This window comes from Topomyia yanbarensis, chromosome 1 (genome assembly GCF_030247195.1).
Source record: "Topomyia yanbarensis strain Yona2022 chromosome 1, ASM3024719v1, whole genome shotgun sequence".
In the NCBI taxonomy this organism is placed as follows: Eukaryota; Metazoa; Arthropoda; class Insecta; order Diptera; family Culicidae; genus Topomyia; species Topomyia yanbarensis.
Genome location: NC_080670.1, coordinates 193,520,760 through 193,547,890, shown reverse-complemented (window position 1 = coordinate 193,547,890; position 27,131 = coordinate 193,520,760). Strand labels below are relative to the sequence as shown.

The 27,131-nt window shown below is 39.2% G+C and overlaps 1 protein-coding gene across 3 annotated transcripts in view; it reads left to right on the top strand.

Moving 5' to 3' along the window:
• LOC131685733 (glutamate receptor ionotropic, kainate 2) overlaps positions 1-27,131 on the top strand; it is a 245,096-nt gene that overhangs the window by 162,267 nt on the left and 55,698 nt on the right. For all 3 annotated transcript variants that reach the window (XM_058969655.1, XM_058969664.1, XM_058969647.1), the window contains exons 6-9: positions 2,386-2,527; positions 2,628-2,786; positions 3,481-3,501; positions 26,266-26,418. In XM_058969655.1, the coding sequence (XP_058825638.1) occupies positions 2,386-2,527; positions 2,628-2,786; positions 3,481-3,501; positions 26,266-26,418 (475 nt within the window). The remainder of the gene's footprint in view (positions 1-2,385; positions 2,528-2,627; positions 2,787-3,480; positions 3,502-26,265; positions 26,419-27,131) is intronic.

The following is a 27,131-nucleotide window of genomic DNA, read 5'->3' as shown; positions in this document are numbered from 1 at the left end:
TTTTTTTTATTTGTGGATCATTTCACGCACACAAATGGTGAATTGAAACTTATATGCTCACAATCATAACCAGTTGACGAAGCAAAAATGGATCTTTGAATTATATAACGAGTGTCGTATAATGGTTTTCGAGAAAATATCAAGATTATTTTAATTTTGTAATCCAATTGACGACCACTAATATCAAATACTGATCAAGATGTGATAAATCATGAATCAGTTAACGTCGTATATTCGGTCCATAGACAATGTTTCTAGATTTGTGGATAAAATTATGAGTCAACAATTTTAGAGTTCGCGAATTGTCGGCGCGGGAAAAATGCATCGGCGGCGCACCGCCGGTCTACCGTTCGGCGTCGGCGTACGTTAAAAATCACCGGCGGCGGCGGCGTGGCGCGGCGGCGCACAGGTCTAATACAAAGTCTCGATTCCAATTATATGCTCTCAGAATCAGAACTTCTGCTCTAACGGGACGGAAACCGCTAGCAGTCGTTTTATGCGATCATAAGTAATGTTTGCTTTGTTGTACTTAACGTCTGCATGGCGGTCACGACGGCTGTCATGGGCTGAAGAGCGGAACGCGAAACGTTTTTAGACAATTTCAAAGTAGGTTTTGTGTCCTTATGTACAAAGTGGTTTTTCACCATATTCCTTGGGGAAAACTGTAGTAGATGAGTTTTGAATAGTTGCTTCGGCGCATGTTTCCCGTAGTGGGCTGCATGGTTACAGAATTGGCATGTTGGAGTCCGCCCGGGATATGTCATTAGCGTTGTTTGCTTATAGGTGATTTGCAATCGAGAGTCATGTAAGAAGGTATAGGTTTAGTTACTCGCGTTGTCACAATACGAACGCTGTTGAGAATGCCGGTGAAAATTTTTTTCCCAGTGTCATTCGTAATAGATTCCACTTATTTGTACTGCAACATAATTCGTTTGATGTATGTAAGTGTTAAGTATTTTCAGCAAAGTTTCTTCAATTTAACTAATTTTAAAAGACGTTATATTTGAGGTTTGGAACCACCTACACGAGAAAAACAAGTAATGAATTATTTCAATTTCACACCACTTACCCCGTTCACCATAGACAGAACCATCATCGATTAATCGGAACAGCGAACCTATTCAATCACTGATAGTTTTTCCTCGAATCGACTATTTTTCGCACCCCGCTGTTTACATTGTGCTGCAACCGCTGGGTATGTTTTTCTGTCGGATCTGATCCTGGAGTGTCAAACAGCAAGCAAGCGGCCCGGCCCGGATGATGGTTGGCTGACCTACTGGCATTCTGACTCCTGACTCCACGATCCGGACCGCGCTGGTAATAAACTCGATAGATTGGGAAAGTTTCCTGATGGGATTCTCTCGCCCGTTTTTCTCCGTTATGCCGATAGCTGATGATGATGTAGCAGCGGCCCGCTGTTTTGATCGACGGCGACGGGGCGATTGAACAAACGATAACAAACGAGATGAGGACGAGACTGACTGGAGGCTATCGTTTCTGATATTTTGCTGGCTGTCTGGCGGTGTGCCCAGTTTGGCCCCGGTAGCAAGCAGCAGAAGCCAGTGCCGCAATCGAGGCTTTGTTTGGTAAACAAATAGGCGGCGTTATTGATTGCTCGGAAAATTTACAAATTAGCACAGCTGGTTCTTGGTTCAGCAGTTATCATCGCTCTTGGACTTTTGTTGCTGTCGGATTTTTGGGGAAGGAGGCACAATTCTGATTTGAGCCAAAATGTAGGCGTAGAACTAATTTGCTGGTTTTTCTTAGTTCCGGGGTCTGTAGATGATTTTGACCGAAAACCAGACTCCAAACGGAACTGAACTGTGTACAAACTAGCACTAATTCTCGAAACTGTCTAATACAGGACAACACTTATTTTCAATTTGCACAGCCTGCTTGGACAGGCTCGTGGTTTTAGCCGTAGGCCTATCTGCATCTGTCTTGTTTGTAATCCCCTCAGGGCAAACAATGGGATTATTCTGGCCTACTTTGAGCTATGAGAAAGTTGACTGTTCGATATCATTTGTTCCGGCAAGGAAGGAACTACAAATATTTCTTTTCAATCATTTTTTGTTATTGACTACTCCATTAATTCAGTCACAACCGTAGACGCGGCTAATAAATTGTCTTTGATTTTATCATCACGTATTTGAACAACCCATGGCATGTCAGCTCTAATGGAGCGGACAAATAAGCCATATTCAATTTATGAGCTTAGTTTGATTTCGACACCCTTACCTTATCCCGACTAGATTGCCATCTACAGAAGTGTGAACCCGTCACTCATCACCTCACCGTACATTTCTTTATCTCGTTTCATGTTTCGCACCGAATGCCGCCGCTGCAAATTCCATCATCGGGACGGGATCCGGACGCCAACCGCAGGCCACTGTTGAAGCAGATAAAAAACTCGGCCGAGTCTCACATCGTCCTGGACTGTACGATAGAGAAAATCTACGACGTACTCAAACAAGCCCAGCAAATCGGTATGATGAGCGATTACCACAGCTATCTGATAACCTCGCTGGTAGGTCCCTAGTCCTTGGCGTCGAAGCTTTGCACCCCCACCAACCGTTCCCAATAATTTCCGTTTCGTTTTCTGCCATGTTCTCACTTTCGCCCTTCAGGATCTGCACACCATCAGTCTGGACGAGTTCAAGTACGGTGGAACAAACATCACCGCCTTCCGGCTGGTCGATCCGGAAAATCCCGAGGTGGCCCAAGCCATCCACAATTGGACCCTCGGCGAGGCGAGGCTGGGGAAGAAAATTGATTTTAAAACAACGGTAAGTGCGTTCGATTTTCCACCCCAAATAATGCGGGAAAAGTTCCATTGAAATGATTTCAGCATCCTTTCCGCAGAAAATCTGAACATTGAAAGCCCTCCCAACCTTTGCTCGTTACTGTGACGACATGCCATAATAACCACCCAACTTTTATTAGCCCATTAATCCCCCTCCCCTTCGGTTCAATCTTGATCCATGCCGGTTCCCCGGTTCAGCTTAACGCCGGCTGATCCTTTTTCGGAACCATAAAATTTCGTACCATTTCCATGTAGAGCACAACCCTGGCAAGCCTCCGCTCCGCATGCCTCCCGGCTCTCAACATTGCCGGAAAAGTGATTTATTGACTGACAAGATATGTTTTATTTATTTTATTAAGCTGAGCTCTTTTCCGTCCGAGTTCCGAGGTCCAAGGTATATCAGGAGGACTGGCAAAATATTTGGACAGTGGCTCGTCGCGTCGCGTCGCGTTACCTTCCGTCCACCCCTCGATATCTCGTATTCATCAAAGACCGAAAAAATATTGTTCCTGCATCCTGTGTGCGCCCTCAAAGTCTCATAAATCATTTATACGGGGAGCAATTCAGTCCCAAAACGAGAACCGTTTGGATCCAATCTAACTTCTGTTTCTGTGTTTTTTTTACTGTTCTTCTCGTTCCGTTTCATGCCGTGCCGTGGACTCGCCTCGCCATCACAGGAAAACGTGACCGTTATTAAGGTGAGTAGTTTCTCATATATCCGCTTTTAGCTTCGGGGCAGTAGCCCAAGCAGATTGGTTTCAACCCGCTGCTGTCAGGTTGGTCGGTCGGCGTCTGGCAGTGAACCGTACGGTGAGGTTTACAAATGATGCCACTCTCTGTCTATGATTTGGGGACCGACGTCGCGGTTCGTTGATCCTTTAGAGACGACCGACCGTGCTCAATGACGGAGAAATTACTCAATTAATTTATTCCTTGTCATGTACCGAATTATTAGCGGTATAATTGAAATATTCTAATTTCATTGAACGTATGGCAGAGCAACAATTTATCAATAAGCATCAGGAATCTCAGCGATACTTGTTTAAATTAAAATCGAATTTACAAAACAAATATTTCCAACAAATTTGTATCTCTTTTGATTTAAACAAATTGAGGAGAAAATGTTGAAGAAGATCGCTATTTCCAATCACGAAAGCCAACGGTCACGATACTTAGCTTCTGCCCGAGCCAGCGCAAAGCGAACGACAAAAAACTTTTATATTGCGTTTCTTGTCCGAGGAACAAAAGAAACTGTTACTTTAATTTTTGCCGCTGGGATCTGTTGAGATGAGTAAGTCGCCGAAGCAAAAAGTGGTGCTCCGATCAAATATAGTGGCCATTGATTTCCGGTCTTTTCGCATTAGATCGAGCATTCGTGATGAGGAACGTTTGTTGAAGGTAAATATGGAACCTTTATAGAGTTCTACTATGTCAGGCATTCAATGCTGATAACGTTCAACAAATTGGCCCATTCGAAACCATTAACATTGAAAAACTATTTTTAAATACGTGGTTGTGTTTGACAACGCGGTGATCAAGGGCCTAATATATATGGACGATGGGAAAAGTTAGGTTCGGCTACGAGATCTGGCATCACTTACTCCCCTTATATTGGTAGCGTCTCTACCAATATAAGGGGAGAAAACTTCATGGAAGTAACGGAAACGTTCGGTTAGCATTTAACATTCGTGAATTCTCCTAGCACCAAGTCTTCAGACAACGAGAGAGTTCAGAAAACACTTTTTAACCCCGAACAAAATCCTCCGGGACCAAGCAAGTTAATTGCGCAGTTCGTTGGGATTGAGCTCTTTCGCAGAGCAGTGTGTCAGACTGGTCGGAGAAACAAGCCATCGCTATCGTGAATAGTGGTCAAAGAAAGGTTCCCAAAGAAAAAAATTGGACAAACCAATTTACGGGCTAATTTCCTTTGGGAAAAATGCTGCATTTCAAATGTGTTTTGTCCAGAGAGTGTGGCTTTACCGACCCATGCAGTACAAAACATAATGCGACCTCAAGGACACACCAATGCGTGCCTGTTCTGTGAAAATAGGGCACATAAACCACTGAGGAATGCACTTTTACGGAAATCAATTCCATTCCACAGTGCTCAACATCACCTCAACGACAAACGACTGTTAATGTTGACAATTGCAAAAGCTGCGCCAAGTACCTCAAAATCAACAACCAGTACAACCATTAAGAGAGTGACCCGTAAGGGTAAGACGCAAGAAAAAACGTTTGATCGCGAACACGAAGACAGCAACCACGATGATGACACGGAAGTGTACAACAGCGAGAAAACAATGAGTGACGCTCAAGACACAGTTGATGAGGAAAACAATATTTCCCACTTCGAAAGCAGGTCTCCACGCGTAATGGCACGTCGCTCGTACGAGATCTGCCGGATGATTATTAATTATATTTAATAATTGATTATTAAAGGGCGTTATATAGTTTTTACATCATGTAAATATATAAAAGATATATAAAAGGCTCCGTTTCGCTAAAACATTCTCTAAATGTTCATTGAAATTGAGCCAGGATAGCTGTACAAACAAAGGGACAGTCTAAACACAAAGTGCTGAGTACAACACTTGGAATTCAGTTAAATGGCTAGTTTAACGTTGAAAACCAAAAATCGACATACGAGAAAAAACGGGCTAGAAGCCGAATGCTTGCAGCGGCTACACGTCAGAACATGGATAGCTATGATTTGCTAAGGGAAGTCGAGAAAAAACTTCATCGGCAATGTGCAGAAATTTCACAAAACGAATAACAACTTAAGAAGAAAAAGTGCCCCAATGCCGGTCATGATTAACGATAGGAACGGGCTGCCAGATGGAAGAAGCACTTTGAGTTCCTATTAAACGCACAAACAAGTAGAGATCGACACAAATCGATTTAGAATCGAGGACGTTAGCAAGTACTGAGAACCACTCACGCTAAACGAGGTGTGAAATTCGAAAGCTGAAAACGAGCGGGCCATTCGGTTGAATTAAATCCGAGCCGAATTTCTTGAACTCGGCTAGATAAAGCAATCCACTGCGCTGGTACCAGAAATGTTTTTAAATTGGTTGGATGGCCTCATATGCCCTATCTACAAGAAGGGCCATAAATTCAAGTGTACTAACTATCGGAGCAAAATGATCCTCAATGCCGCCCATTAAATACTCTCCCGTGTTCTGTTTAGCGGACTGCACCCGTTGGCTGAATCTTTTGTCAGTTTCGAAAATGACAACCTAAAACGGACCAGATGCTTGCCCTGCAATACATTTTTGATAAATTCCGGGAATACAACCTGCGGACTCCTCATCTTTAGGTGAATTTCAAGGCGACGTACGATTCAGTGAATCAAATCGAACTGTGGCCCGATACAAAGATCTGATGTGCAAAGAAGTTCAACTGTCTTCACGATATTTCATATGCATCTTGGCTACACAAAAGACATCGGCGTCATTGAAGTCGATCGCAGAGCTGTGAAAGAGGCGTTTGTACTGCGAGAATCGGACAGACTGTACACTCTGACAAGACAAAGCACACGGTAGCTCTGTACGACCATGAGGTGTAGTTGTTGAACGAGACATACTATCGAACACTCGGTGTGTTTGCGAGGAAAATTCTTCGCTCAATACTCGGAGGCACGGTAGAGCATGGCACAGATGCATGAATCACATGCTATGACAGGTGTATAAACATGCTGATATCGGAAAACTGATAAAGCAGGGCAGACTACTGTGGGCTGGACATGTAGCCCGAATGCCGGGAGACAGACTAGCTTCAAATGTATTCAATCAGCGAACACACCATATAAGCCCACGATTCACCTCAACTAACATGCTTTAATGCTCAATTGCATTTCGGCTTCGCCTCATCAGAAACCGACACTAACTTATTGTCGGAATAGATTAGCGCCGGCGCCTATTCTATTCCGACAATAAGTTAGTGTCGGTTTCTGATGAGGCGAAGCCGAAACGCAATTGAGTATGAAATAAGGATTTGTGCCCTCCTGTACAGACTGGTTTTACCAACAATTTTTCACCCTAGTGAGAAATTTTGGTTTTTACCAAATTTTCCTCCTTAGGGAGAAATATAGCATAATGCTTTAATGGTTTATTTTCGATACAGCAATAAATTATATATGGTATTCCAGGTCAATATCACCGAAACGATCCAGAGTAAATTAAATAAAGATTAAGAAACATGATTTTTTGGAACTGTATCGGACTGGCTTACTGTATGCCTTAGCTGAACTGAGCCGTGGGTATATTTTTTTTCTATTTGTGAAAATTAGATGTGTTTGTTGAATCAAGCGCACGAAACCAAATTGGAGAGCATTTCCACTTGCATCATATAAAGCACGCCACGAATTTGCTATGATTGATTTTATCAACAAAATTATTCCGGAATGTGTCCAATCCGCCAAATTACTCTCACAAATGAAATTTTATGTACTTTGCCGTTATATATGATCTGGTTAATTATTTCAAGAACAAGCTAGAGATGGTCCGGTGAATAGAATGATAAGTCTTTATAATTACTGTGACAGAATCGATCTCTCAACGGTTAGAAGACAAGTAAAATGACGCCTTAACCATAGAAATACTGCATAGTATATTAGTAAACATTGAAATACCATTCTACATACGCTTGACGAAATGAGCAAATAAACATAATCGTTGTAGCATAGCCGAATGTTCATGCTTGTGTCTAGCGATGCGCATTATAATTGTGTATTCGTTTTCTCTGTCGTATGCTTTTCTACTGGTGGGCTGGCTGTTGGTTTGGAGGTACTAGGCGCAAACCAGAGTAGGCTAGAGGTTGGAGTATTGGGGTATTGCAAAGATTATTTCAATATTGACGATATCATCTCGAATCACGTCAGACAGAGATCGTCGCTAAATAAACAAAAAATGAATTGTCTTAAGATACTGCCTAGAGTGAAACATATAGGTATTTCAAGTATGATTAGTCTGAACGGTTGTAAATTATATTATAGATATACCAAATTATATAAATTCTCTGATTTCCCGAAACTTTTGAGAACTTGTGATGAAAAAGTTTATGCAAAGTTTCCAACCTTTGTTTCGACTTTGAACTCGTGCTGTTTGTTATCTAAATTTTTTATTCTAGAATTTCCTGGAAGTATCGACTCCGGTACTACAACAGCGGTCACCTCGATGTGTAAGCTCAAATGTTGTTAATTTCACGTCAAACTACATTTCGCGAAACAAGAATAACACGAAATTAATTTACTGATTGACTGACCATTCCTTTTGGGTGCTAGAGTTTGACGAGGTCAGCTTAGCCTTCACATTGCTTTTCAGTTTAGTAGCAAATCATCGGTACCGCAAGGAAGCGTTATGGGAACATTAATATTCACACTATTCTTCAATGGTGATACTTTGACGCGTAAGCTTTTTGGTAAACTGGTGATACTATATTTTTCATCAGGATGGGCTGCCCACAAGATTACGGTTGAGTTTATAAGACTAACTAAACGGGCTTGGCGTTGATCGAAATGAATATCTGACACCATTTTAAAATTCGGGATGGAGAGTACTGGCTAAGCAAAAAATTTAATCGAAAAAAAAACAACTTGTATTTTGAAATGGCGTCATACCCAAATTTCTTTCATCTACTGGTCAACCCAATTCCGTAAATATCAATATTATTAAGGGAAAAAATTAACTCACCCATAGTCGCTAAAATAGGAATAAAAAGTGTCTGTCTATGATGAGGATCTATCAGTAGCCATCGCGTACGTGTGACCATTAGACTACCCTAGAAAATAATGATTTTTTGGAAACTCAATCGGGCCACTCCTGAATCGATTTCCAATCCCACCAGGAGTACTTGCTCCAAATTTGAATGAAATCGGACAAGTCTAGCTACCGGACTAGTGCGCATTTTCGCCGCTAGATGACACTGTATGCATTCTATTGTCACTATAAGTGAAAATAAGAAAGATGATTTAATTCTTTACAACTTTGTCGAAGACTGCTAGTCAATCCCTCTTTGTTAAAAGAATTTATTAAACTTTTAACGAAGTGATGCATGGGGCCTAGCAGTGCATGGTTGTGTATCAGTACTCGATTATCTAAAACAATTGAAATTATCTATCTTATTTTCACCCACAGCGATAAGACGATGCATACAGTGCCATCTAGTGGTGAAAATGCGAGCTAGTGGGTTTTCTCCATTGTCGTAAAATCTAATACAAACTTCAGGCACGTTTATTTGTTTATTTGTTTATTTGTTGTACCGTCACCAACAGACCCCTTGGCCCCAATGGTGGTTACTTTAACTAATTACATTTCAGAATACGAATAATTTTAGTTTTTATCGAATTCCTTGTCAGGTTGAAGTCAAACGCCGTCGCCACACTGTTAAACACACGCTGGAGTCCGGTAACAGCGCCCTGGCGCCCATAGTTAGTTCTCCTGAATGGGACTCGCAGAAGAGAGTTATTGCGCAGAGCTCGAACGCGAGCTTGAAGATCGAGGCGTCCGAGGATTGTAGGGCAAACGTTGGTCCGGTAGCTAGACTTGTTCGATTTGCTTCAAATTTGGTGCAAGTTCTCCTGGTGGCACTAACAATCGACTCAGGGATTGGCCGATAGAGGTCATTTTTTTCTTGTCACTCTACTGAACACTGTAACGGAAATCGGCTTTATTTCTTATGACAAGAAATGTTTTCAAATCATCGGTGAAAAACAATTCCCCTCAACGCATTAGAACGAAGACATTAGCATTATTCACGAGCAATGAAAATAGTAGCGGACCTAGTGTACTACCTTGAGGAACTCCGGAATTTTTAGAAAAGGATTCAGACACGTTGTCACCAATTTTAACAACGACCTCGCGATGTGCAAGGTAGAATCGAAGCCACTGGCAGAATCCCGTGGTCCATCCTAGCTTAGCTGAAAACAGGCACCTCTTTGATAAGCGTTTCGAAAAATTTTGACTCGACTCCCAGTGAAGTGATTCCCCAGTAGTACTCAATATTGTGTTTGTTACCTTTCTTGTGTACCAAAAATCTGACAGAACACTTCCAATCATCAGGAAATTTTTGCTGCTGAAGTGATACTTTGAAAGTGTGCGCCAGTGGGATCGCTAAAATATCGGAACACTTTTTTCAGAAGAGCTGAAGACATAGCATTTAGTCCTGAAGCATAAGAGGGTTTAATTTTCCATATTGCAGAGCTAATCAAATTTCGAGCTCGATAGCAGATGGCGCACTAGTCATGAAGACACTCGAGAAGTGCCGCCGTCGTAGTCGCTATTACGCCATTGTAGATTATCCTAGACGGAAGATCCGTTTCATTATTCTTCGTATTAGCAAAAGTCCGAAGCCCTTCGGATTTTGTCGTCAGTTTTGTTGGATGCGGTTCACATATCTTTTGTACAACAATTAAGAATTTTTCTGGACCAGACATCGATTTCTGCCATCTACTCGACAATCCTCTTCCGAATGGAGAATTTTTCAGAACCAGAGGTCGCCATCTTGGATTTTGAAGTGGCGCCAGACATCGATATTCGTCATCTACTTCAACAGCACTCGGATGACATAAATGTCTGGCGGCATTTTAAAACCGAAAAACTGCAACTTGGATTTTGAAATGGCGTCAAACTTCAATATTTGTCATCTACTGATCAACCCATTCAGAAAATATTCATATTTTTGGCGAAAAATTGACTCCGTAGCCGACAAAAAATAGGAAAAAAGAGTGTCCATGATGAAGATTCATCAGTAATCATCGAGTGCTGGCTATCGACCCCATGTTAAATCAGTACGTATGCTGAGGCAGATACATTAGTCGACAAAAAAACTAGGTCGGCAAGCAATACGCAAGAGACGAAAAATAGCCCATTCATGACTTTTATCGTCGCAAAATACGACTTTTGTCGTATTTGATTGCAAACGGTTCTAAGTTACTTTATACTAACCGGGCAAGTCGCAGTCTCAGATGATTCGTATTGGATAAAAATGTCAATACATTCAGACTCCTGTGGTAGACGATAAAGTGTTAAGTCGTCGGGAAACTCTAAGTCTGCCAATTTTCAAAGCTTTTTTCTTCACCTCCTTACTTTTTCTTCAGTAGTATGGTTGTTAATTATAATTTTTTTCACATTTTCTAGACCGTTGCATATTAAATATCGTTATAACATACAAATGTTACTCACTTATAGTCACATTAAAAACCTGTTTTAATCCACCTAGCGGTGCAATTGTGCCTTTCTCATTTCTCTAAACTATGGCACGGAGGCTTTTTATGTTCAACATAATTGTGGAAATGTCCATTACATTCTTAGTACACTTTGCACTTATACACAATGGCATGCCAGCCACGAACTTGATGAGCTACGTGTCGACGTTGAAACACTTGAAACAAAAAAATATCATACTCCATTAGCCTAATCAGCATTAGATCAATGTTATCTGCTTGCTAACTCATTTTGTCATGCGGGGATGGGTATGTGAGGAGGGCGAAAGTCCCATGAACGAACGACTCCCCAGCTTAAATTGGTATTGTAATATATTGTAATATAGTGGTGGTTTAAAGATGATGGGGTTGAAAGGAAGGGGTATGAGGTGGTGGTCTGAGGGGTGATTTAAGGAGATTTTTAAAGGAGGGGAGTGAACAGTAGAGGGGGGTGTAACCCCTCTCCGTAAACCATCAACTACGCCCCTGTTAAAATCCAGCAACCTTATGCGACTCGAAAAAAAAATTTAGGTTGAATTTTTTCAGAGTGATTGCATAACCTTTCTATATGAGAAAGGCAAAAATGTGCAAAATCCAAAAAAGTTAATCTTCGTCAAATTTTTTTCGTGTTTGCATCAAATCTCGACGTTTTATGCACCTTGAATACATTTAGCATCAAAAATAAAAATTCTATTTTTAATTTTTCCTATAGTTTTTATGAGAAATTTCTGTGTGGCCGCACTCTGAAACCCGTAATTCCGGAACCAGAATTCCGATCGATCCAAAATTCAATAGCAGCCGATGGGAAGGTTGCACCTTTCATTTGAGACTAAGTTTGGGCAAATCGGTCCAGCCATCTCTGAGAAAAATGAGTGACATTATTTGACACATACGCACATTCATACACACACACATACACACACATACATACACACACACACACATACAGACTTTTTCCGATCTCGACGAACTGAGTCGAATGGGATATGACACTCGGCCCTCCGGGCCGGGATTAGGTTGACGTTTTTCAGAGTGATTGCATAACCTTTCTATATGAGAAAGGCAAAACCATTGTGAAAAAATTTTGCTGAATCATAAGCTGCAGATATTGATCTACCCGACAACTCCATGCCGGATAAAGAAATTTGCTGAATCAGAGGTAAGAATTTGAAATGGTGTCAGACATCGATTTTCGTCATTTACTGCACCCCCTGTCAGAAAATAATGATTAGCTAGGAATTCTATAGAACTGTACTGTACTGTCTATTGTCTGCACGCACTAAAACTTTTTTTTACGAAGTTAGTTCGTAGAAAATGAGTTAGTTATTTTTAATTTATTTCGTAAAAACGTTACGTAAATCGAATATTATGCAAAAAAAAAATGTTGGTAAATGAACCAAAACGCTTTTGCGGCTCTGTTCCATGCAACGAAAATGATGCACTGTATTTCAAAAACAAGTAAAAATAGATGGATTGTTTTTATAATTCGTTCATTTGGCTCGACGCTCAAGCTCCACGGAACCTTTGTTTGTCTTTTAAATATTTACATTAAATAATAAATATCCCTTAATGTGGGCTCAACGATTTTTTCGCACGCAATTTTCCAGGAGATTCTTTTCCGCGGCGGTGTTGTATATTCAGCGACGCCTGATAACGCCTAAAGAGTCATTCAGTCCACTACCTTAGTTTTCGCTTTCGTCCATGCTGACATCACTGCTGCTGTTTTAGAGTTGGTTGATCTCTTGGGTTTGGTTGAAGTAATTCACACGGTAACAGTTCTTCCAAGTGCATACAGAGTGGTCCACTCATTTATGAGCTATTAGAGTACAGAGTTGTACTTTTTCAAACAAAAAAGCGAACAACTCAAAAAACGGTTTGAAGTGCCGAGTTATCTACGTCGTAAAATTATGTATTTCAATGATGGGAATAGTTCTGATGAAAATTTGGAACTTTTAAAAGGTATTAAAAAAAGGTGTCATAGATCCTGTCCCAAATTACGCTCTCTGTATCAAAGATCAATAAATGTAGGATGTAATCAACTTCAGCAATTTTTCTAATAGAAGTTTTCACAACAACTTTGTAGAAGACACCAACTGGTTATCTTGAAGTTTTCGAATATTTTTTTGAATATTTCAGAAGACCTCTTGCTTCAAACGAAAAGGTGCTTCATAACATTTAACTCTTCCCAAGGTAGTGGCGTGTATCGCTAGCTGGCCATTTCGACCTTCATCAAAGCGATTATGTCTTTCGTGTTTTAATCCACTGGGCAAATAACACTACAGACAGTGAAATCACAAACTCAAATCAAAACTGTACCCTCCCTTATGCGAATGCCACAAGTGAATTGGAGAAGTGTTAGATCCAGCTGAGATGGAATTTTTCTGGGCAGAAAATGTACCTGCTGTGTGCAATGGCGGGCTGGCCTGGGCCTGTTATTTGATACATAGCAAAGGACATCAATGGCTTTATGCTTAACGGCACCGGTATTAGGTGCACCATGTGCTCCGATTATGTTGTCTACCTCCGTCTATAGATCTATAGAAACTGGTATTGAACTCACACTGTCGGAACGATGCGAATTCTGACTCCATTCATGATATGCTTATTGTTTCCATGACTTTTGCCATTGTCAAGCTTGACCATGAGTCTGGAAATAATACTAGCACAGTAGTTTAATCAAGTAGAAACCAAATACTATAAAGACATCATCAGTTGTATGTCAGTGGCGTCCGGGAACTGCGTCTTTGTGACCACCGGGGAAATTAGATTCTGGCGAATGTGACGGCTTTCGCTCGGTGACTAAGAATTTGAATTGGTTTCGTGACCAGAAACCAAAATTGAGCAAGTCTCATTCGGTTGGTCAGCTTATGCGGGGGATAATGACATTAACTAGTTCGGACGAAAGGACTGCTACACAAAGATTCACCAGAGGCTCGAAAATTAACCCATTTTTTTCGTCGGCTTTCCATCTGAGACGCGTCTACTTTCGTTGATGACAGGGTCCATGTGGTTCTCTATCATTCGTTCCGAGTTGAACTTTTATTCGAAGACCGTGTTCGGAATGAATTTCATTTCCATAACATTTATTAGTTCATTCATTGGTATTAAACCGAATCGTCCGTTTGGAATATCGGGTGTCTTCGTGACAGTCGCCAATGATGGGATTGATTTTGTTTTGTGGACAGATATCAAATAAAATTTACAGTTTCAACCCGGTCCTCGCTTAGTCCTGTCATTAAGTTAGAGTTGGATTCTGATGAGACGAAGTCGAAACGCAAATTCCATAACTAATTCAACTAAAATTTACTTTGTTTGATCGTTCGATAAAATGAATCTAGACCAACCGAATTGAGGTTAGCTTTCATTTAAAACAAAAATTATGATTCTCTTGACTATACTCAATTATGGGTTCAATACACGGAAACAAAAAACTGTCCAAAATTGAGTCATTTTGACTCCATCTTGGGATATTCTTCAATAAGACAAATAAAGGCAAAGCAAGACAAAGATAGCTTTCAATTAACCATAAACTTTTCGCTAGATATTGTCAGGTTCTGTGTACTCAAATTTGAGCTCAATTTACCTAATACTGGGTACTTCTCAAACACCCGAAAAATTCTTATTGAACGGAAAATTGCTTACCTTAATGAATGTGTGTGAACGGCTCAAGCCAAATTTCAGTTTCACAAACCTATATTTTTGAGTCAATTTCAACGACTACCTGGAAACTTCCTTCTCCATGCTCCGTTTCTTATGTTTCTGTTTATTCCTAAATTTATATGCTGGATACAACCGAAATTTGTCCCTTGCCATTTACATCGTTCGAATTCCAACAGAACATCATCATGGTGTGAAAAGCATTACGTTTAAATTAAAGTCCTGACCCGGCATCAGGATCCAACACCATCGAAAGAATGGTTCATGGTTACAATGCTCCTGTTGACAATTTTACAGTTTGTACCCTTCCGTCTCTAGCTGCAGAGCTCTATTAAGTAAACACTCAAACCCAGATAGCCGCAGTATCCATGGTTATGGCACCGCACTACGTCATCGGGGTTCCCCCGACCATCAATGTCATCATCATCATCATCATCACGGTTCGAACACTAGCCATAGCCCCGTAGGCAGCAACTCCCGTGGGGAGTAATTTATGTCAGCATTTTTCGGTCCTTTCGACTGTCCAACCGTATGCGTGCGTATGTTTTGTATCCAGCTGCTGCCACAGATACCCCCGAGGCAATAAAACTGTCGTTGGTGAAACGAGTGTATACCTCCTCCGGTGGTCGATGGTTGCACTAATAAATAACAAACTACCGAATTTACCGAAAGTTCGATTCCGATCTCGGTCGGTTCGATGGCGAGGGCCATGTGTGTGTGTGTGGTTGAGAGTGTAAACGATGCAATTATTGACATTGCATTCGATTGATGGATGAATAGACGACTGCTTAGTATGAACTGGAGAGTCCTAACCGGATCCTAGTTGGCGGTGTGTGTGTCTATATTCTCGTGTATATCCGATTCCAGAAAATCTATGTTTATGATAGGGTGATGAGCCTATTTGCGCCATGTTTCTATTATCACCCTACCCATTTGAAGCCGTTGGTTAGAGTAGTGTCTGCCATCTTTGTTCAACGCATTGAGTCAAATGGTAGCGCAACAATAGGGGCACTCGATTCGAGTTTTCATTGTGCTCAAACACGAGAATTTTACTGTTTTCAACGCATTTGTGTTATTATATTGGTTCTTAACAACGAAGCAAAGCGGTTGATGTCAATTTTTACGCATTCCATTGATTGTAAGGCAAGAAATTACCGAATTAGTGAGGCACCTTGCTTAGTATGGTGAAAATAGGCTCATCACCCTAGTAGTCCAAAGTTTGTGTCGTTAAAACTACAAAAAAAAATTTAGAAAAGGAAAATCTATCTATCTTCTATCTATTTATCTATCTATCTATCTATCTATGTATATGTTTGTATGTACATGGATTATGGACTCCCAAACGGCTTAACCAATTGCCGTCAAAATTTATACATAGCAGGTATTTGTTATGGAGCGTGTTTGTGTGCTATTGCTTGGGGGTTATCTGACCGTCAGAAGGCGCTTCGGAACAAATTGTGTTTTCCTCCTATTTCGTTGAAAGTCGCAACAACGCGCAATTGGTATTAGCTAGTGCTCTATAAAAATATCTCCATGTTTATAAAATAAAACTGAAAATTTCTTACATTGTGTTTATGACCCAACGACAAAATACATAAATTCATGAAATTTATCAAGGGCTGTCGGTTTAGAGAGTACGTCTTCGTCTCATCAGTATCATGGCCGCCAGATGGACGGGAAATCAAGAAAATCAAAACATCATGTGTGCTCCCAAGAATATGACCAATCACGAATGAAGTCCCGCAAGAACAGAAGATCAGACTGATGCTAATGAGAAAAATATAGAAACGTGAACATCGAGCTTCTTGGCTTCTTAGTGACAATTATCCTAGTAGCACTAATTGAACCCGATTTTGGTACACTAATCCTGTAACAAACATTGTCAAAATAGAAGGCCAAATTCCACTTAGTACATAGACTGCTTTTTTGCTACATAAAAGAAATTCTTGAAAAACAAAGAAGAAACAGCAAGGATTTCGATGCGATCCATTTTTTAACAAATATGTTTGTGATATTTTAAAACAAAAAAATAATACTATAGAATTTTTTCACAATTTTAATTGAAATATTCGCGGACAACTTTGTTTTGACACAAAAAATACTCTCCACGAACAAAATAGTGTCTTGTAAAAATCATCAATAAAATTTGTAAAATATCATATAAAGAAACAGAAAACGTTCCATACAATTAACGTAATGATATTGATATAGAATTGACGTAGCGGCTGCGATTCTGATTGTGAAATTGAGTGTACGGTTCAGATATGGGGACGTGGAGATCATGATCGCTCGGGAACGAGCGTTTATATGTTCGTGCTTGAAACCACGTTTATAAATTTATAAGTACTAAAACGTTCATTTAATCACCGGGTTGTTATCATGTTCACGTTTGGAACCAGGTTAATATTATCGCGTACAGCTTGAGCGTTTGTATGTTAACGGGATGTGTATGTAGCATAAATAAATTCGCTTGTGTAACCGTGCGACCGCTTGCAAAGTCATGTGGACGTTTTTATTGTTTGTGGTTTTGAGCGTACGGTTCAGATCTGGGAGTGGGCCCCCCCAATATTACTAGAGTATTCGACCATGGCGCCCCGCACTGATCACCTTCCACACAAAAGTCGGACAAAACCTCAAAAGTCGCCCGAATTTGATGAAAACTTCACATTAGGGTAATTTTGTGGCGCCGAATTCATATTTGATAGTTATTTTTTTCACCTCAAAATTTCTGCACTTAGGGTAGTTCGAAAATTCAACATTTACGAATATAAAGTGCACTATATCTAAGCATTAATTTTCAAAAAAATGGTGTAGTGAATTTTTAACAGAATACACATTTTTTCAATTGTTGGTGATTTTGAGAGACATTAATAAATTTTATTACGAACCCTGGGTAATCAAACACTACCATTTGTCGACTTCAGACATATTATGAAATATCACAATTTTTCATGCCTCGGGGCAGAAAGGGGCAAAACAAGACATACATACACTAATTTTCAAGTATAATTAAATACAAACGATTTTTCCGAACAGTTCCAAAAAAAGTACAGCCACTTTGAACATTATAATTTTAATTTATTGCGCGATTTTTTATTTGTTCTTAATATCTGAGCGAGAAAAAAGGCTTGTATCTGATATAAGTCCAGTAAATAACCGTTCGAATGAACCCAGTTCGACCCTAATCGGAATCTTAACTAAAGAGATATATTAATTTGATTACCACAGGTTTGAAAGCAGCTTTTTTCCAGAATTGATCATCAATTAAAAATCTTTCGTCCAAAACACTAAATATTTTGAGAAGACTCTGTTCAACCTGTTTGCAAACCAAGAAAAATGTTAAATCCTGAAAAATCGAAAATAAAATTTTGAGGTTTTGTCCGGTTAGGCGACACTGTGCGCCCTGAGGCTTTCAGTGCATGATTTTTTTTGACGAAGACTGAACCTAGGCTACAAAGAACAATGATTGGGGCTTCCTAACATGCCATGACGATTTATGATCGCACGGGAATGGTCGCTAGTATAATCGCGCTTTGTATTATCGCGATGGGCACAAGTGTTTCTATGTTAACGTATTTGATCGCGTGATCGCTTTTATGTCACGTATGCTGGCGTGTGTACTACTTCGCTTGTTGGAATTCGTTTATGTAACAGTACAGCAATTTCAATTTTCTGTGCGGTTCACTGTCCATAAAAGCATAAGAGTCCCACTTTGAAAAACAGCAAGCCGAGAAAAACGCTCTTCAAGATTTACATTTTTATTGAACCAAATGGTATTGGTATTTTTTTTATATTTCCTAAACAAGCCTGACAATGTTTTTTGCGCATTATGATTCAGTGGTGACACAGAATACAATCCAACAAATAACTCATTTTCGACGAAAATAAATTCTTATGCTTTTATGGGCAGTTCAGATGAAGGAAGAAAATAAGCTCCCCATCTCACTGGAGTCTCCAACTATGACGCCTTGAGACTTTCCTAATGAATGTCTTATGGTTAAATAGCTTAACGACGTATTCAGGATATTATCCAAACTATATATGAAATGGTTTTATCATACGGGTTATAGTACGTGTATAGTTTCTTTTCATTAGGGTTGTTGTCCAGTGTATATAAGTTGCGTAGCAGGTTTACATTCTTTCTCATCAGCGTTTATAAATTCGTAAGAGCTAACACATTACCGTCGCCGTTTGCGACCTGGTTTGTATTAACGTGAAACGCTCGAGCATTTGTATGTTATTTGCACTTTTTTTAAACTGGCTTGGGGTTTGCAAGTTGCGCATGCTATCGCGTTTGTGGTCTGAGGAGGATTTGATGGAGAGGAATCTAAAGGGTGTGAGAGTATTACGATATGGGGGGAGGATAAATCCTCTCCGCACAACCCTTATTAAAATCTAGAAAATTTATTTTAGACAAAAAAATTTAATCCTCCGCCGGGAGAAGTCTAAAAAAATCAATTTCCGTCAAACAGTTTTTTTTACATTACCTCAAATTTCGACGTTTCATGAATTTTAAAGATACTTGGCATCAAAATTACAAATTCGATCTTTAAATTGTCCTTTACTCTCCATTTTGAACAAAAAACACTCAAATAATCCTAAAAAAAGGAGTGGGCATCGAATCATATTTTTTTTATATTTTGATTATAGAAGTTTTAACCTTAATGTCATTCGTCTCTTCGGGTTAGAAAAATCTTAAGAAAAATCTCTAACCCTATGTGCGGGGAACCCAGGTGAGCTGCGTACATGGCAATCGATTTACACACTACGCTATGCCCGTCCCTCATATTATTTTTATGCATTTTTATTTAGTTCGTTTTAAAAGCATTGGAATTAATCTAACTCGTTACAGTGTACTTCCAACTACCGACTATTCACGATATTTGTTCTCCTTTATACTTCTACCCGAGCAAACGCAAAGCGAACGACAAAGAGCAGTCACGTCGATCAAGTGCGCATTGTTGGAAGAACAAAGGAAACCGCTCATAGTGTTCTAGCTCGAAACAAGAAAAATGATCTTGATGTTGTTGATGTTGATCGGACCAAATATTCGCAAGGTGGAATAGGAGGACCCGGGGATATTAGAACAGTGGGGGTGATTCGGACCCCCTAGATTTCTCAGAAAGCCGCAAGACTATCTGACTGTCGTACATATTCGTGGAACCGCTATTCTAAAACATTATTATGGAGCTGAATTTATTTTTTTGTTTTTTTTTTTGTAGAAAGGAGATACAACGTTGTTTTGTGTTTTTGCTATCCTCAAAACAAAAATCATTATAATTGTAAAACCGTGATTAAAGCAACAAATAAAAGTGCAAAAAATAAAAGATAAGTGTTTTGGAAAGCTTGGGACTCCTATTTAATGGAATGATTTTTGTTTCGGTAAAAACACAGATACTTTCAAGACGCTCACCACTTTTGTGCGAAATGAGCGTACGGGGCTATTCGGACCCCCAATTCCATTAACCACCGTTCAGTAGCTTATGGCTGAGCACACCATTGCACACGTCACAGCAAAGAAAATACATGATGCCCCAATCGACAGCTGTGACTAACCAAAAGTTTTTGTAATGTAATTTTTTTTTACTTCTTAAGGAGTTTCTCTAATAAATTTTTCATAGATAAACATAATTACACTAAAAAAAATTGAGACATAGACGGTCTGAATTGTAAAAGGATGGAAATATGTAGAGCTTTGCAAATCTTCGCCTAACGCTGCCATGGAGTGGTGCGAATGAACCTTTTATAGCATTAAAATGTAGCTGAGGTTTCAAACTAACAATTAGGACCTTTGACCGGTAAATTTTTTCACATCTATCCATCAAAAGAAGCGATTTGCTTAGGTAAGTCCAAATAGCCCCGGGTTTCCCTATTTATTAATGGTGCCAACTTAGTTTCACGGAAGTCACCTTTATCCAGTTACAACATATACGACTGGGTGTCTTATATGATGGAACTGGATAAAGCGAAACTAAACAGTTGATAAGACTGATACCGACAATTTTTTTTGTTTTTTTTTATGTTTTGTGTTTTATTTTTTGTTTATCGCTGTTTTTGGTTTTGTTTTATGTACTTTTTTGTTTAATTGGTTTCCGTTTTCTGTTTTCATTTTCTATTTTGGTTCATGATTTTTTTTTCGTATTTCGTCTTGTGTTTTGTGTCTTGTGTCTTGTGTCTTGTGTCATGTGTCATGTGTCTTGTGTCTTGTGTCTTGTGTCTTGTGTCATGTGTCTTGTGTCTGGTGTCTGGTGTCTTGTGTCTTGTGTCTTGTGTCTTGTGTCTTGTGTCTTGTGTCTTGTGTCTTGTGTCTTGTGTCTTGTGTCTTGTGTTTTGTGTCTTGTGTCTTGTGTCTTGTGTCTTGTGTCATGTGTCTTGTGTCTTGTGTCTTGTGTCTTGTGTCTTACTCTTTTGTTTTATTGGTTTCCGTTTTCTGTTTTCATTTTCTATTTTGGTTCATGATTTTTTTTTCGTATTTCGTCTTGTGTCTTGAGTCTTGTGTCTTGTGTATGTGTTTTGTGTTTTGTGTTTTGTGTTTTGTGTCTTGTGTCTTGTGTTTTGTGTCTTGTGTCTTGTGTCTTGTGTCTTGTGTCTTGTGTCTTGTGTCTTGTGTCTTGTGTCTTGTGTCTTGTGTCTTGTGTCTTGTGTCTTGTGTCTTGTGTCTTGTGTCTTGTGTCTTGTGTCTTGTGTCTTGTGTCTTGTGTCTTGTGTCTTGTGTCTTGTGTCTTGTGTCTTGTGTCTTGTGTCTTGTGTCTTGTGTCTTGTGTCTTGTGTCTTGTGTCTTGTGTCTTGTGTCTTGTGTCTTGTGTCTTGTGTCTTGTGTCTTGTGTCTTGTGTCTTGTGTCTTGTGTCTTGTGTCTTGTGTCTTGTGTCTTGTGTCTTGTGTCTTGTGTCTTGTGTCTTGTGTCTTGTGTCTTGTGTCTTGTGTCTTGTGTCTTGTGTCTTGTGTCTTGTGTCTTGTGTCTTGTGTCTTGTGTCTTGTGTCTTGTGTCTTGTGTCTTGTGTCTTGTGTCTTGTGTCTTGTGTCTTGTGTCTTGTGTCTTGTGTCTTGTGTCTTGTGTCTTGTGTCTTGTGTCTTGTGTCTTGTGTCTTGTGTCTTGTGTCTTGTGTCTTGTGTCTTGTGTCTTGTGTCTTGTGTCTTGTGTCTTGTGTCTTGTGTCTTGTGTCTTGTGTCTTGTGTCTTGTGTCTTGTGTCTTGTGTCTTGTGTCTTGTATCTTGTGTCTTGTGTCTTGTGTCTTGTGTCTTGTGTCTTGTGTCTTGTGTCTTGTGTCTTGTGTCTTGTGTCTTGTGTCTTGTGTCTTGTGTCTTGTGTCTTGTGTCTTGTGTCTTGTGTCTTATGTCGTATGTCGTATGTCTTGTCTTATGTCTTCTGTATTTTGTAATTTTGCATTTTGTATTTTGCATTTTGTATTTTGTATTTTGCATTTTGCATTTTGCATTTTGCATTTTGCATTTTGCATTTTGCATTTTGCATTTTGCATTTTGCATTTCGCATTTTGCATTTTGCATTTTGCATTTTGCATTTTGCATTTTGCATTTTGCATTTTGCATTTTGCATTTTGCATTTTGCATTTTGCATTTTGCATTTTGCATTTTGCATTTTGCATTTTGCATTTTGCATTTTGCATTTTGCATTTTGCATTTTGCATTTTGCATTTTGCATTTTGCATTTTGCATTTTGCATTTTGCATTTTGCATTTTGCATTTTGCATTTTGCATTTTGCATTTTGCATTTTGCATTTTGCATTTTGCATTTTGCATTTTGCATTTTGCATTTTGCATTTTGCATTTTGCATTTTGCATTTTGCATTTTGCATTTTGCATTTTGCATTTTGCATTTTGCATTTTGCATTTTGCATTTTGCATTTTGCATTTTGCATTTTGCATTTTGCATTTTGCATTTTGCATTTTGCATTTTGCATTTTGCATTTTGCATTTTGCATTTTGCATTTTGCATTTTGCATTTTGCATTTTGCATTTTGCATTTTGCATTTTGCATTTTGCATTTTGCATTTTGCATTTTGCATTTTGCATTTTGCATTTTGCATTTTGCATTTTGCATTTTGCATTTTGCATTTTGCATTTTGCATTTTGCATTTTGCATTTTGCATTTTGCATTTTGCATTTTGCATTTTGCATTTTGCATTTTGCATTTTGCATTTTGCATTTTGCATTTTGCATTTTGCATTTTGCATTTTGCATTTTGCATTTTGCATTTTGCATTTTGCATTTTGCATTTTGCATTTTGCATTTTGCATTTTGCATTTTGCATTTTGCATTTTGCATTTTGCATTTTGCATTTTGCATTTTGCATTTTGCATTTTGCATTTTGCATTTTGCATTTTGCATTTTGCATTTTGCATTTTGCATTTTGCATTTTGCATTTTGCATTTTGCATTTTGCATTTTGCATTTTGCATCTTGCATTTTGCATTTTGCATTTTGCATTTTGCATTTTGCATTTTGCATTTTGCATTTTGCATTTTGCATTTTGCATTTGGCATTTGGCATTTTGCATTTTGCATTTTGCATTTTGCATTTTGCATTTTGCATTTTGCATTTTGCATTTTGCATTTTGCATTTTGCATTTTGCATTTTGCATTTTGCATTTTGCATTTTGCATTTTGCATTTTGCATTTTGCATTTGGCATTTTGCATTTTGCATTTTGCATTTTGCATTTTGCATTTTTTATTTCATATTTTGGATTTTGTATTTTGCATTTTGAATTTATTATTTTGTATTTTGCATTTTGTATTTTTCGTATCGTTTTTTGTGCTTGTTGTTTATACTTTTTTGATTTTTGGGATTTGGTTTTTGATTTTTGGTGTTATTTTTTGTCTTTGGTTTTTTGCTCTTGTTTTTTGTTCTTTGTTAAATATTGATTGTTGATTACTGATTGCTGCTTGTTCATTGTTTTTTAAATAGGTACATTTATCGGATAATGTCTATTATTTTGTTTATCTTATTTAATAGTACGAAGAAAATCGTTGACTGAAAGATTTCGATTTTCGAATAATTTGAAAGCTTTGTAGAACCGAAAACAGATAGACCGAATTGGTTCGTGCATTCCATATCCTCGATGACGTTAATCCAGATTCAGGAAATTTTGTTGGTGAAGCATCCTTTTAGGGGCATCTACGTTGAGTTCAGCAAGGGTCAATGGACTATCAATTTCACCAACAAACAGTAAATAATTTTGTATCGTCAGCATAGAAAAAACGGTGACAGTAGTTAAACAACGTCATTAGTGAAGATTGAAATCAGGAGCAATCTCAAGCTGCTGCCTTGTGGAACGCCGGATATATTCGAAAAAAGTTTTCGCAAACAGAGCAATTTATGAAGTATGACCTGCACAATGCTACGATCGCCGAAGACGAGCCTAACCTCTCTTGCTTTTCATGCAGAATTCCGGTGGTTATCGAAAGCAGTTTAGAGGTTAAAGTAGATGGCATCGATTTGATTTCCAGAATCCATGTTACGCAGACAGAGTGATGTGAAGAGTACTAGATTTGTTGCCACTGATCGTTTTCTATGCTGCAAAAATTACATGGGAACGGAACATGTTGTACCTCAAACCATCAGTCGAATCATTCGTTCATTATGATCTCGAACGATTTCAAGCAGCCGGACTAAGACGTGATATCTTGATAGTTCCACGCATTTCGTTTAGAACCCTTTTTGAGACTTCCAATCCAAGATGGAAATTTTCATTCCAAAAGGTATGAAAATTTTCATCTTGCTTTGCTGCAACGCGAGGTCGAAATTTTCGCAAGAAGGCGACAGAGAACATCTGCGCACCGTTTTAGTACAGTCGAAGGAATGCCATCGCGAGGCAATTGGCAAGCAGTTTCACTAACCTGCTGTCGTTGTACTGATAATGCAGTTAGACCAAGCTATTCCTTTATAGCTGACCCTCCAATACAAAACACATGGTACTGCCTTTTGCAGCACGCTTTGCATATATTAAGAAAACATTAAAAATGTGCCCAGTACCTCCAAATCAACAGCCAACCTGACATCTTGCGAGTAATATAAATCGTCATGAAAATGGAATAACAAATCGAACATTAGCTTATTACTAAATACATCAGTGGATCAGGTCAATTGGGCAACACATTTCAACAGAGGTCCATCCAAATGTTCTATTCAAGAACGTAAGATATGCCAAAAGGCAACATTTGTCTCGAATGATTTATCGATGCCCCCCTGAACACTTTTCCCAGATGATGAATGACAAATGAACAGCTCCACTTCCAACGCAGGCTGTGCAAGGGAATGATTAACGGCATTTTCACTGTTGACCGAAACTGCTTTAGAGAAGGGTCCACATTTCCTGTTAACCTCAAAAGAATGATTCTCTCGAAGGAGTATTATAATCTTGCCAAATATATGCAGACGCACTTCCCACATCCAGTCTCCCTGACACGTGTCCCAAAAGTTGTCACCCTGTGGGACTGAAAGGAGGATGGTAGACGAGCGGGCGGGCGGACAGGCGTATATGACATGGTCAAATCTCTCGCCTGAAGAAGTGATCGGTGATGCGTGCGTATCCATTGAAGCTGTTCTGTTTGTCTTCCTGACCACTCGGTCAGTCGGACGGTCGTCGTCGTCGTCGTAGATCTACCGCGTACCAGCAGTGTCAGTTGACCACATCGCCTTATATGTATATAGCTAGGCAGTTCGTTCGTGAAACATGATGATAGTCAAATCGTTTGCTCTCATCCGGCTCAGTGTCATCACAATCACACGCTCAACCAGTGACAACGGTGCTGGCTAGCTAGCTAGCTAGCTTCCGCCGCATCGGCTTTGAGTGCTGGTGGGCGATTAATTTTCCCCCAGTGGGTTTTCGGTTTTACATCTTGGTGATGATTTGCAATTCTAATTTTTAATGGCTATTTGATGAGTGTGTTTTCTTTGACGGCAGGGATGGGGGGGGGAGGAATGATTGCGATTTAGGGATGAGTTTGGGAGTTAAAGTAACAGGAACGGGAATCAACGCAGCATTCTTCCGGGTCGTTGCCCAGTGCTTACGGAGTGATGAATATTGGGATAGTAAGGAGTAGCTTAATTTGTTGGTTAGTTTGAGGTTAAACAAGGCATTCATGCTAGGTAACTTGTCGAAGCAAAGCTCAGCCGGTGAGCTACGTGTAAATAAGAGTTTTATAATGGATGTTCTGGTTTTACTAATTGAATACACTTCTGAAGCATTATTCATTGTTAAAAGCTCACTCAATTCTTAAGGAAACAAATTGGCATTACTCAAAACTGCTTGATTTGGCAAAATTATGATGCAAAGATGATCTAGTAGGCCATCTATTAATAATAACATTTGATATTGCTGTTGAAGCCTTGACTTGAAGGTCATTACTGGATGAAGTTTATAAACATAAGAGATGAAGTCTATAATCCAAAAATTATAGTAATAATAATTATAACAGTTTTGATGCGTCATGAAGAGCGTGAAAACAACGACTAAAAGACCCGATCAAAACGAACCTTTTTAATCAATATTTATATATCAATATATCTAATATATAACAGCAACTTCTAACTAAACAATCCTTTTTGTCTCTGTTCAAACTAATACCGATCGATGGGAAACAGGCGGAAACCGCACTGATGTACGACGCCGTCCACCTGTTCGCAAAAGCACTGCACGACCTGGACACCAGTCAACAAATTGACATCCATCCGTTATCCTGCGATACCCAGGATACCTGGCCCCATGGATACAGTTTAATAAATTACATGAAAATCGTAAGTATACATATCAGTTTTAATTACTTCGTATTTGTATTTGTATTAAAATCAAATCATGGCATTGAATTTGATTGAGTAATTAAATCTCTTTATCGGTTTGCATAATTTTCATTGCAAAATAAATTGTTCGAGTACGATGATTTAGTTAACTACCATGCGTGTTCAACTAAATTTAGTTGTAGGGAAACGCACGGTAGATTGTGGTAGATTAAATTGATGTTTACGCAATAAACACAATGGCGTTTCCAGATCAGCTATTTATGATGGTAACGCATGGTAGTTCACTGATGGAAGCTTTCTTCCATCAATGAACTACCAAGCGTCTCCACAGCACAAAACTGTTCTGGAAACGCCTTTATATTTATTGCGTAAACCACTATTTAATTTATTAATGTTTTTTTTTGTTCAAGGATTACCTAGTACCCCAATATCAAACGGCATAATCCGGTTTCAGTCCACAACCGAAACGCTGTTTGTCACAGCTACCGATAATATTCATAGGCAGGTGAAAACTGCCCACACGCATAATCCCCCCCTCCAACCACAACCAGTCCATGACCAGTCAGCTTAAAACCCAGAATTTAGTTACGTCACCTCTAAATAGATGGACCTGCCAGTGGCAGTGGTCTGACACCGGGGAGTCCGTGCGTGCGTGCGTGCGTGCGTGTTTGTTAATGGTTGATAGTGACCACTTTGGGAGCCATTTACAT